Raw genomic sequence first — 14,016 nt, forward strand, 5'->3', positions numbered from 1 at the left:
CATATACTCAAATACATATGCGGGAAGTAATAAACATAATCATTGGATCCATAAGTCTAACAAGTAAGAAGCATCATAAGTAAATAAATACTTATCTTCAATGAGAGGTGATCCTCTCCCTCTTGAACCAATCTTCAAGAGCCATCAATGTCCATGGTCCATATACCAATGTTGCCTTAAAGTATCTAAACAGATCTGTTAAGGATTATCCCATCGAGGGCTTCATCAAATTTCCCACAAGTGCTTGAGCATCTTCTAATTGACGATACTAGGCTCCATATCTCATATAGTTTCCATAAACCGGGGTTTCCTCTCCAACCCTAACCTCAAAGAATCCATCAAACCCTAATCATCAAGATGCCTAGGGTTTTCTTCAAACCCTAGAATTATTTTAGGTCTCCACCATCGTCTTCTTGCTTCCATCAATGGTGTCATCATTGGGGTGATCTCCATGGCTTTTCTTCAGCCCAACTTTGATAACATGTTAAATTTTCTTAGGGTGGTATTGTTCTTTGCTATGATAGTTGCATTTCATCAATAATACATTAAGTTCACCCCATATCATCATTGCATTATGTTGGACATTGGATAAACCAATGCCCCCCGTGTGTTTCGTGACATGGACTAACCGCCTCTCGTGGATCCTTATCTCTGGCGATGCGATCGTTGACAAACACTTGTAGGTTTTGGTTTAACGACAATCGTGATTCCCAACAAGTGGTATTAGAGCGTAGGTCACGAGTTCGATACACACTTGGCTTGCATTGGGGGGGGGGATTATTGGACATTGGATAAACCAACGCTCCCCGTGTGTTTCCTAACATGGACTAACCACCTCTCGTGGATCCTTATCTCTGGCGATGTGATCGTTGACTAACACCTGCAGGTTTTGGTTTAACAACAATTTTGATTCCCAACACATTATTCAGATCTACAACATTATACATCAACATATGCATTTACATAGAAAGAAACAACATCACCAACATCATCAATGCATCGGAACATAAAAGGAACAGAAGAAAGCATGCACACACATAGAGACACTAGGATTGGTCTAAGACCAGGGCAAAACCACTATGGGGAAAACCCTTGCAAATCTTCTTCTTCTTAGATCGTCATCAAATGATGCAACAAAAGAGAGTACAATGATCCATAACTTTATCTATGCAGCAAAACAATAATGATATCTATGAAACAAATCTAATCATGTTAGGAATCAAAACCCTCATACTGATGGTTGTAATGTGCTGTCACAAATTGATGTCAACTGTTGTATATTGTCGTCACTATGTCAAACACTACTGAGCATTGCCATCACTATCAATGAGCCCAATGCATATGTTTGCAGCGGAAACTAACAAATCAAATCTATAGATCTGTATAACAATAGAGAGAAACTCAGATCTACCAGATCGCTGAAGTCAACTGAACCCAACTTTTCAAATCTTGGATCTGAACCCTGGTTGCTCTCATCGAACTCTCTGTGCGACTGAAAACTCCTTGGTCGCTCTCTCTGTCACTATATGCGAGCGATTGTAACTACAGGGTCGCTCTCAGGAGGTCTTGATGCGAGCAACTGTGGCACTGTATTGCTAAAACCCAAAGACACACTCTTTCCGAGCTATGCGAGCGACCGACAAGCCAAAGTCGCACCCTTGCCGAGCTATGTGAGCGACCGAGATGACAGGGTCTCTCCCAGGGCTACCTTGTGCGAGCGATCGGGGACCGAAACCTTCCGATCTGCGACTGAACCTTGAGTCGCTCTCACTGAACTGTCTCTGAGCGACTAGAGAGCCAAAGTCGCTCTCTTGCCCACTTTGTGCCTGCGGCCGAGGACGAAAAACTTCTGTTTTGTGCCAGCGATCGAGATCTGTAAAACCCATCCCAGAGCGAACCTTTCGGCTATAATTTCGGACCCTTGAGTGAACTCCTTCCATCGACCCTGTGCGAACCAAGACAAAAGAGAAGAGAAGATGTGTCCAAATGATCTTGAGGTCTCTTCTATTTATAGGCTTTCTTGAGGGTTCACTTGGGGTTAAGACTAACCCAAGCAGTTACTCATGTGGTTAGGGCTGACCCATTCCATAATACATGTATGAATAAAATAATTCATAATCCCACTTCCGCTTAACCAAATTGGGTGATCTTTAGGTCGATTTTGGTCATCTCGAAAAGACGAATCTAATGAAATCATCATCTCAGTGATTTGAGTTGTCCAAGGTGGAATTTTACCGTAGTTGCAAAAATTAACACAATTTGCATGCCAACTGACACATTTGGATCAAGGAAGTTTCCTCTGAGTCAACATTGGATAGCCAAAGGGACGTTGAACTCAATTTTCAAGTGAAGCCTTTTTAGAGAATATTTGAGCTTAGATCAAGTCAAATGTGGGAACATTGGACCATTTCTTGGGATATGGACACTTCCTTCAAGGTTTAACAACTATTTCAAGCATGGATCAAGGGAACATTGGTTATTATTTTTAGGAAATAATAATTTATGGACCTTTTCGTCCCAAGATGGATGGATTGATCCACCTTTTGTGGCGATCTTTTATTTCTCATTGTACATGTGGCCTTGACCACCTTATTTGATTAATTTTTAGTTTCTAGTGGACTAGACTTAGAATTCCTTGCCAAATCTACGGAAATTTCCTTAATAATATTATTTTAATGTAAAGGAAGTTCCTTCCCCCCTCTATATAAAAGAAGGATTTTTTTGTTTGTAATTCATAGTTGGATAGTGGGAGTATTCCTCTCCTTAGGGCTTAATGGCGACATTTCTTGGTGTTTATTGGAGTTTCGGGTTTATTATATGGTGTATGTTTTGACTTAGAAAGTTTTTCTTTCTTGATTCTGTCTACAGTATTCTAAAGGGTTTAAATTTGTGTGTGATTCAAAATCACCACAAGGCTTAGTTTGATCAATTCACCAAGGGGCAACGAGTCATGTGGATGGAGAGATCAAGATGCTAGACCTCATCTTGTCCTTTGTTGGTGTGGAATAATCGTTGAGCCTCTTTGCTAGGCAGACCCTCGATCCTTGGGCTGAGGGAAATCCTATTGAAGAATCCTCTATTAGACTTTTGACTATACAGTTTACCTTGATTGGCCAAAAGGCTACCCACCTTTAGATATTAGCCCTCCCCGCACCCAAATCCATTATTTCAGGTAATTGACCTCAGGAGGGTCATTCTTCTAGAAATCCTTTCATCATTAATATTCTCTTGACTCCATCACCCTTGAATATTGGCACTGATCTTCTCATCCCTCCATCACCAATATTTCCTTTTTCCTTCAAACCCGACTTCACTAGTAGGGCTCCATATTGCTTATGCCCTAGTGATTTTTATGGGATGCCCCCTCAAAGCCAGAGGAGAGTCGGCCTAAAGTGGCAAAGATAGGTCGTTGAGGTGACAGTGGGTGACTTGTGGAGGTTCCACTTGGATAGTACGGTGAAAGCTGACTTGTGGAGGTTCCACTTGGATAGTACGGTGGAGCTTTCACCATTCTAATGTGTATGTGTGTGTGTGTATAATTTGAGTGGTAAGATTGGCCATTATTGATACTCCCAGGATTTGCACTGAAAGCTTTTATTAGTGGAATCCAAAGCATAAATCTAGATTCTAGAATGGGGATGGAGTGTGCTACAAGAGCATTTTGCAATGTCCACTTTTATGTAATCCTCCACTTCACTTTTTTTTTATTTGCTTCCTGGTTGCTTTGTGTGTCTGATGAATTAAGTATTTTCTCCATTCAATTGAAACATCTTATAATTAAATATGTTCCCTTTCTTGACCTTCTGGATTCTGTAGCTGAATAAAAAGATTTTTTTCTAGAAGCACTGGAGGTGATATGCCAATCATTATTTTCTTTGATTTTCTAATTTTATTTCCAAGTTACCAAGATATGGATACCGATCCACTGGAATTTTCAAAAGCCGAGATCTAGATACAACAGGGAAATGACAAGTACAAAAAAATACAATTATATTTTTATAATTAAAAAAAAAAATCAAATATTACAATAAAGACCATTCAGGAATCAGAACATTAGAACTATGAGTTACGACTGAAAAAGAGAGTTTACATGCATATTGCTATTAGTCATCCATCGTCACTGGTAATTTGATAAGTTATGATAATTGATAATTTTGAAGACCATTTCAGCCTGAAGCAGTTCATAAGAGCATTTTTGTTAGCCACTTCCACATATGTCCATGTCAGCAGTGAATAAAGTAGTTTTCTTGAATTCTATGGCAGGACTAAAAACCAAGGGTAGATCATCTGTTGACAAACGGACCTTGACCATAACAATAGATTAGGCATTCAGAGCAGACCTTGATAGATCAGACATTGAGAATAGACCTTTGATAGATGAAGCCTCGAGAGCAGACCTTGATAGATCAGACATTGAGAATAAACCTTGATAGATGAGACCTCGAGAGCAGATCTTGATGTAAGGATAGATCAGACTTTGACCAGGAATGGGGTTTAGAGTTTTAGCCTTTAGGTATTTAGGTTTTTGGGAGTGTTTTTCATTAAAAAATCACTTTTTGGGGGATTAGTGGATCCAAAAACCACTGGAAACTTTGGGATCCATTACAAAATTTCAGAATCCGTTTCATTTCCATGGGATCTGTTTCATGGGCTCAGGATTGGTTTCCTTCTCTAGGGGATCCACTTCCATGACAAATCATGGCATTGCTGAATCTGGAATCAGATTGGATCCATGGTGACTATATAGGGGTGGTGTGTCTGTTAACATAGTTTCATTTCTCTTTGATTCTCATCTTCTTTTATTTTGAGACTTTGATTTTGTTTTCTTTTCCAAAGGTTGCCTCAAAGTAACCAACCATCACATTAAATGTGAAAAGTGCTTATTTTTCTTCTTTTGGTCATGCATTCATATTCTCATAGAAGTCGTCTGTGTGAATCAGCATATTATTGAGTAGTATATTTGAAAACATTCCCACATTCTCTCATTATCACTATGGTTATAGTGTGCAGACTCCAAACAAACTGATGTGAAAGTTTTCATCTCGTAAACTGTGGTCTCTGTCATACTGATCACCGGCTTTGTTCTCTCTGATGTTGTTCAACCTGCAAATATGGGCCCTTTCACCTCTATAAAACAAATGCAGTTCAATCACAACAATAATAAGCACATGCAAACGTCGTTCTCAAATTTGGAGGGAGAACTGGCTATTCCATGATATGGCACATTTCTTTTGTAACAAAAAACATTTATGGTTCTCCATTGACTAGGTTAAGAGTGGATATATCTTGTTTTTGTGGTTCCAAGTTTGGAAATCATGAATATGTAAGTTGAAATGTAACATGGATTTTTACTTCTGTTTTTCCTTTTAGTTAGACTCAACTTATTCCCCGCAAACTAAATGTGAGTTAGCATATCTGTGCATTATTATTGCACATCATGGAACCATTCAATGTATTTTCTTTTTCAAGAAGGTAAAAAAAGTTAAATTTACTCGTTGCAAAAGTAGGTTCAGATTCTTATGTTGAAATGGACTGTGCATGGGTTTAGTTCTTGTGAAAGCCATTTGCCAAGGAACTTTGTTTTGAGCAGCCACTGCCTTGAAAGCTTGCCAAGCATTTCTCTTCTAAGTTCTTCCTGGCTACACTCTTCCTCTGATTCTCTGCAATTATCATGAATACCTTTAAGGGGAAAAAGACTTGCATGCCTCTTTGCAGATATTCTGCTAAGCTGATAACAGTATTTTGTTTATTTTTTCCAGAAATGTTAATTTATTTACCTTATTTTAGGTCTGATGTGTCACTTGACATGCAAAGTTACCAATATTGCAGAAAGAGAAGCAAACCCCTCCAGATGCTGAGGATGGAAAGTTTGTCGAATTCCAGGAATCTGGACTGCCTGTTGGCTCACAGATTTCTTCTCGGAGAGAGAGGATGAACTCTGCATATTTTGGGCATGTACTTTCTGGCCCGGTGGCCATTTCTTCAAGTTCCTTAGAAAGGCAAGATCATTCATCAGATTCTTCAAAGATTGCTCAAGTCAGCCCACTTGCAACATCTGGACAAACAAACAGCGAAAAGGAACGAAACAAATTAAAAGATGAGGAATATGATAGGTGGAGAGAGAGGGGAAAAGACATGGAAGATGCAAATTTCAGGAACAGCAAGGAATTGAAACTACGGGAAAGAGAAAAGGAAAGAGACAGAGAAAGAAATGGGGAAATCACAACTGAAAGAGAAAGCAACAGGAGAATTTCATCAAGGAGACATGAAGAACACAGTAGCCATGATACAAAGCATCACAGAGATAGCAGACAGGAAAAGAGACATCGTTACTCTCATTCACCACCTCGACATGTAAACCGAGTATCCTTTCCTTCAGTACAGATGAATAACCATGATTATCACCATTCTCGAACTCGCTCCCCTGAGTTTGATCAAATTCGATACTCACAGCCACTGTCAGGATCAGAAACTTGTAGGAGTCGCCACAGGGATTTAATGTCCCCTAAAGGAAGGCCCTTCAATGATCATGTGGCAGATGAGAGAGGACAGAAAAGACTGAAGAAAAGTTACAGTGAAATCTATGTCAGGGAAAACTATAAAGAACAAGATACCAGTGGTAGGAGCTCCAGTGGTAAGAGCTCATCAGAAACAAACATTAGCAGTCATAGTCAGCAAGTTGGTGCCTTGAGCATTTCTACTCAACACAATGGATCCTCTGCTTTGGAGCATAGTCAACCGTTTCAACGGGAAGGTCAGGAGTACAGTCTTTTATATCCCAGAGACTCTCAAATGACTGAAACATTCTTCTTCTCAGAGTCCATGGATACTGAGAGAGATTATAACACTGCAAGATCCTCTGAGCAGAAACATATCAAGTCAATCTCTAAACACAATTCTCCTGAGCGGCATTCTGCTGTTCAATTTGTTTCCTCAGTGGAAGGTGAGAATCAGGAACTGCTAGATGTTGATGCGCCAAATCTCGAACTTGCATTAGGAGCAAAGAAGACTTCACCAAAGCCAGGTGCCCTGCCTTTGTTTGTTCAGTTACTTGATAAAACCTCTCAAGAACAGCTTGCTAGTCCAACAACAAGTGAAGATGGTTCATCTCTCTCCCTCTCTCTCACGTTTCCTTTGTCAGAGAAAGAACAGTCTGTAAAGTCTGTGCTAAAAGAGAATCAGGCCTTGCCCAGTAATCGTAATGTAGATACTTCTTTGCTACTTTTTGGTGGTGGTGTAGACGGGTAAGGAAAAGACAATTTAATTCTGTGGCCCTGTAAATTAGCAACAAATATCATATGTATTCTAGAGACAATAACATAAGTCAGGCAGTGTATAGCCAAGGCATGTAAGACCAATTTTCACCATTTTCAACTCATGACTTCATTTTACTGTCAGTCATGGTGTGCTTGTGCATTAGACATGGGATCTTCATGTGGAGAGTCTCTCTCTCTCCCCCTCCAAAATATTCATTCTTTTATAATCTATTGTTCATTTCTCTATACATGATACATTGATTCAGATCTCCGTGTATATAAAAAGTGGAGGTTACAGAAATGCAGGACTTAGAGACATGGTCAACAAATTAGTCCCTGCTTTACTCTAAATATTGGACTATTAGGCATTAAACTTGACTTTTTTCCTTGTGTGTCATATGTACATAAACATTTTTAGTGTATTTGACTATCAGGCAGCAGAATTCGATTTTTTTTTCTTGCGCGTCATTTGTGTATATTGCATTTTCTTTTGGTGCATTTGTTAGATGACCCAGGGAGATAACACTTTTCCATTGATAATTTGTTGTGATTATATTTAGAAAATCAGTTGAACAGGGGATGTTAATTTTATCTCTCTTAATTCTGTCCGTTGCTACTATACAACTTAGTTCTTTATTCAATTTAAACTGTATTTCTGGAGTAAACATAGGACGAATATAAATATACTATTGGAACAGCATTTTACTGCCATCTCCTATCTTTTGTCCCACTTTAGTGTCTTCCACTGAATTATATGTATATTGAACTTCCTGAAATGTTTTTACAATTCCCTACTCTTTCAGTTAAAATTTAATGAAAAGTGCGGATTCCTCTCCTTGGCACAGAAGGCATTACCATCGGTAATATCATCTCCATTTGGCCAAATTGCATCGTGCTGTTGGGCAATTTGACTATTAATCATGGTTGATTTCGCAAGAACTACTCGTCTTTCATTTTCTTTTATCATCAGAATTTGCAAAGTAGAGTTTCGAGGGATTAACACACATACAAATTTTGTTCTACTGTTATTTTCTTTATTTTTTAGGAATTGTAGTAATTTACTATCAATTCTCGTTTTGATATTGATTTGATTAAAACTGATTATCTCTCTTTTACCCATCGCTTATATGTTACAGTTGACATTATCAGAAGCTCGTGTCAGTATTTTGATGCTTATGCATGCTTGTCTTCTTTAGCCACCTATAGCATGTTGTATGATGTGTTATCTCCCAATGATCGTGTCAATATCTTTATTCGGCTGTGGTTTGTTCAATTGGTTGCTTAAAATCTAAAATACTAATACAATTATATTGATTTCTATATTTTGGTATATAAAGCCAATATCTAAGATAATCTCTCGAAGTTTTGGCAAAAACAAGAAGCTAATCGTGATTTATTCGCTTATAGATTGCCACACTTCTCATGGAGATGGGTTCTTTGCGTCAATAATCATCACTGTTTATCTTCATATTGGTGTTTAATTGTAACTGTAAAATGTAATCTATTGGAGGTAGGATACCAGTGTTAGTGTTTGACACAGCAATTTTGCTGTAGGATTAATGTTTCATTTTTTAGTTATCTTGATTCACACCCATTATCCAAGAACTATGGAATTTATGAAAAACAAAAACACATTAGAGTTTTATTTGTAAAAGAGCGCAAAGTTGTAAGATTCAACCCTAACGGGGCACCTTATAGTTGTCGATTGAATTTCCATTGCTTCTCTTTACTACAGCCGACCCCAAATTGTAGTGCAGCTCTAGCATAGTATAGACAAGATCATGGAGATAACTGTAGACACTCTACATCAACAATAGAGTATTTTTTGTATAGAGGCCTTACTATTTTGTCGACACCTTGGCTTGTGCCTAGCATGGAGCATTAGCCCTCGTTCACTGCAAAAGGTGCTTAGCCTTGTGGGCCTGCTAGAACGTATAGACTCTTATCTATATCTTATTTTATTTTGCCAATCCCGTTCAAATGTTCAAAAGACAAGAACTACTATGAGATCTAAACCCTTTTAAATTTTGTTATTTGATACGATAATTAATTTTCAAAAAGGACTAGAGTTGTCGTTATACACAAGTCTGCTTTTAAAAACTTTGGCTCACCGTATGGAAATTTTACCATTTTTTTGTCACAATAGGCATATTTACCATTTTAATTAATTTTGATGCTATTGATAAGGTTCTTTTTCTTAGGTTAGATATTTTTCGATTTTGTTGGATAAATTGCGATTTGTTACTCATACATTGCTGGATTCAATTCAAGGGAATAACATACCAAATACTCTGACTCTAAATTCCTTTGCCCGATATCTACTCTCAAATTGAAACTACAGTACTCAAGTATTACTATATGAATATTTAACCTCCTTTTCACCCCAGTCCTTTATCTTCTTTCAAATTGAAATAACATTGAAGTGGTGTGACAACGGAATAACATACCAAATACTCTGATTCTAAATTCCTTTGTCCGATATCTACTTTCAAATTGAAACTACGATACTCAAGTATTACTCTATAGAGATGTGAATATTTAACCTCCTTTTACTCCCATTACTTCATTTCTTTCCAATTGAAACAACATTGAAGTGGTGTGACATTTCCCTATTCTTTTGCATATTATATACAACAATTTTAATTTTAAAGTATTATGATGTGTTTTGACTATTGTATAATAAATTGGATTATCACATTTACATGTTTCATTTGTTTTAACACAGTTATTGACTTTGATGAGCATTGGTCTACAAACAAAAACTACTCTTAAAATTTCACAATTATGGGTCAAAAACTTTAAAATCAACTTATAACTTGAAAAGTGGTGTTACTAGAAACATTTTTACGTTTAAAGTTAAAATTACATCCTTATAATGAAGATATTAAAACTTTGTAATGTTGCTAAATAAAACATGTAAATCAATTTTTGAATTAATAAGTGATTTTTCAAGTAGCACTATTTTTTGGAGTTTAAAATTATTATTTATGTTGATAGGTGTCCCTATTTTGGAATAGGGTTTTCAGAATTTTTATTTAATTATGAATAATTATTAGGTGCGAGATAGAGATTTAACTTTTATGGAGTATTCTAGATCTTAAATCAAAGATTAAGGTTTATATCAAAAGTAGTTACACTCTCTCCACATTTTTATTTAAACTGATTAATTAAAAAAATGTCACATGAATATGAGTTATGGTTTTTTGGGCATGGGTATTAGTAAGCCATGGTATTGGCCAAGTTAAAAATCTCCATGGTTAATTATATAGACTCGTATGTTAATTCTTTCTACCATTAAGTATTAACAATAAAGTAATTTAGTTAATGTTTATGATTTTTTTGAATCTTGGAAATTGGAGATATATCATGGCTATAAAAAATGTCATAGGAATATGAGTTATGGTTTTTTGGGCATGTGGTATTAGTATGCCATGGTATTGGCCAAGTTAAAAATCTCCATGGTTAAGGATCCTGTTACATTTTTTTCTTTCTTAAATATATAGACTCATATGTTAATTCTTTCTACCATTAATAATAACAATAATAATTTAAAATAAAGTAATTTAGTTAATTTTTATGTTTTTTTTGAATCTTGGAAATTTGAGATATATCATATGACTATTAAAATTTAGTAGTCATTTAATTTATGTCTCTATTATTATTATTTTAGAAAATCACAACCTTAAAATCATCGGTAATATATTTTAAAAGTAAAACAAAATCAAAATAAATTTGAAATAATTAATTATTTTGGATTAAAAAACAAAAATAAAAACAAATTAAAAATAAAAACAAATTTTAAAATAAAATAGTTTGAAAACTAAATCTAAAAAACATATTTCCAAATGCTGTAAAAATGTGAACAAAAAGTAAAAAACAAAAAGAATATAGTTTGATACTGCAGTACTTGATTGCCATATGAATCATCTAATCACTGTGATACAAAATCCCTCATGTTTATATGTTACATTAATTAAACTATATTGCAATAATTAATTGCCATGTGAATCATCTAATTACTGTGATACAAAATCCCTCATATTTATATGTTACATTTATTATGATTATGTGGTGATATCCATTTTTGTTTTGATGCTTTAAATCAAGATATGGTGGTTTATTGTTAAGAAGAATAATTGTGAAGAGATATGTAGAATTATATTAATATATAATTAAATTATTTGGTTAATTGTTGTTTTTCATTTGTGAAGTTGGCTACTTATTAGAATAATTAATTGTAAATTATAAATTTTCATTAAGCTTTTTTTTAAGAAATCTTTTTAAAAAATGTGATTTCTTATTCGTAAGAAGAAAAGAACATACATTCTGTAAATGCTATTAAAGAACCTTATAAGATCTAGGAAGATGCTCCTCTTTACATCTAGTAAGTTAACATAAGAATAAGCATACAAACACTAGTGAATTTTAAACAAAACATAAATGAAAATAAAGCTTATTAGGAAACTAAAGATTTTATTCTCTTTTATTCTTCTTAACCTCAATTTAAAAGGGATAAGAAGTTAAAATACATATAAGACAACCCATAAATATATTTAATAATGAACCATAGATAATGATTCACAATGGTGAGTGGTCATGGTATTATAGGCATCGAGGTGATTTTTAACATAAAACCATGTATTTTGCAATTCACCTTTTAATAATTAATAACTTAACTTTTCTAGTTTAGGTATATGTTTTTATGAATAATATTTATCATTTACATAAATAATATTGCTTCTCAATTTTAAAATACTTTCTCCTCAAAGCATAAAAAGTCGTCTTTATTTTTGCTTGTAATTCCTTCCCATGATTCTTCATTTTTGAATTAGTCTTGGTTAAGGACACGAGAAAATATGATCTTCTAAACAATGAGTAAAGTTGTCGAATTGTGAAAGGGTTTGACCACCCTAATTTAAACTTTTGTAGAGTTGTCTCGCGACAACTATGAACTGAGAGATGGTAATATTCCATAGTAATTCTCTTCCATATAATGGGATCTTCAAGTAGTTTCTCATATTGATTTTTTCATTGGTTAAAATGACTCTTGTGATTTGGATGACAATAAAGTGACCTTGTAACATATTCTTTTTGTAACATACACGATAGAGTAGAGCCTTCTTGTTTCACATTTGGTAGTATGCCTTCCTTGCATACTTATGTCATTTTGTTGATCATTAAATGTTCATTGGTAGATATATTTGGATATCCCTAATTCATCTAAATCAATCATTGTTTTTTTGTTGACTAGTGGTTTGTTGTTGACACATCGATGTACCTTTGGTTGTGATTGTTTTTATCCTTCAATTTCTTGATTTGTGCCAGCAAACTTTGATTATGGTTCCTTAAAGAGAAAATTTGATCATGTTCTGTGATGTCAAATTTATTTTTAGGTTACTTTCTCTTCAACATATCATCCTTTAACCTTTTGATTTGTTCAAGCACCTTTTGAGTAAGTTTCTTTATGAAATATCATTTTGGTCCTTTGATAATTTCTTCTTTGGAGCTTTGATTTCTATATTAAACTCCAATTACATTGCATTTATCGTTTGACTTGTTAATTTGGTTGAGTAGTTTTTATTGTGCTATTTTAGGCAAGCAATTTATTTGTTTTTATCAATGACAACCTTATCAGTTTATTTCTTGTGATCCTACAACTTTTGTATTGACTTTGGGTTATCTTGAAGATCACTTTTGATACATCCTTCGAGTCTTATAATTAGGGTACCATAAAACATGATCTCATTGTAACATACAATTCTATCTTCTTCCTATTGAAGATTGTCTAAATTTCTTCTTCATGTCTAAGATGAAGGTACTCAGTGTTTCTAGCTAGGTTGAATAGAGAGTTATGTCAATGTCTTTATCAAACATAGACATAAAATTAAATTTATATATGAGTTATAGTCATCAATGTTACTTGTAGGTCCTTAATTCATATTTATTAGAGGAATTTTGAGGATAAAATGGGCCTTGAAATAAGAAATATATTAACAAAATCAACTTTCAAATAACCAATAAGATTCAAGATGATGATGTCATCACCATGGATAAATAATTTTGAGGGAAAATAAGTTTTTTTTTTGCTTATCTTCTTATAGGCTTATTCAAATGTCAAGCGTAGACACCCAGATGTGGAATTAAATTCCACATCTGATGTGTATTCACAATGCATACTTTAGAGAAGAACCACACTAAAAAGAAATTGAAAATATATGAAAAGAAATGTTTCTTAAAAAACACTTTTTTTTATGGATTGCCACTAATTAATTAAACAAATGTCACATGAATACGAGTTATGATTTTTTGGGCATGTGGTATTAGTAAGCCATGGTATTGGCCAAGTTAAAAATCTCCATGTTTAAGGATCTTGTTACTTTTTTTTCCTTAAATATATAGACTCGTATGTTAATTCTTTCTACCATTAAATATTAACAATAAAGTAATTTAGTTAATGTTTATGATTTTTTTGAATATTGGAAATTGGAGATATATCATGGCTATAAAAAATGTCATAGGAATATGAGTTATGGTTTTTTGGGCATGTGGTATTAGTATGTCATTGTATTGGCCAAGTTAAAAATCTTCATGGTTAAGGATCTTGTTACATTTTTTTTCATAAATATATAGACTCATATGTTAATTCTTTCTACCATTAATAATAACAATAATAATTTAAAATAAAGTAATTTAGTTAATTTTTATAATTTTTTTGAATCTTGGAAATTGGAGATATATCGTATGACTATTAAAATTTAGT

The 14,016-nt window shown here is 34.4% G+C and overlaps 1 protein-coding gene across 1 annotated transcript in view; it reads left to right on the forward strand.

The window, feature by feature from the left end:
• LOC149154734 (uncharacterized) overlaps nt 1-7,521 on the forward strand; it is a 178,899-nt gene extending 171,378 nt beyond the window's left edge. The window contains 1 exon segment of the mRNA XM_089440765.1: nt 5,830-7,521. Coding sequence (XP_089296891.1) covers nt 5,830-7,248 — 1,419 coding nt within the window. The 3' untranslated portion in view covers nt 7,249-7,521.
• Nucleotides 7,522-14,016: the final 6,495 nt, after the last annotated feature.

The sequence above is a fragment of the Pinus tabuliformis genome, chromosome 9 (assembly GCF_031772625.1).
Source record: "Pinus tabuliformis cultivar Carrire ecotype Pingquan chromosome 9, CPIR1, whole genome shotgun sequence".
Classification (NCBI taxonomy): domain Eukaryota; kingdom Viridiplantae; phylum Streptophyta; class Pinopsida; order Pinales; family Pinaceae; genus Pinus; species Pinus tabuliformis.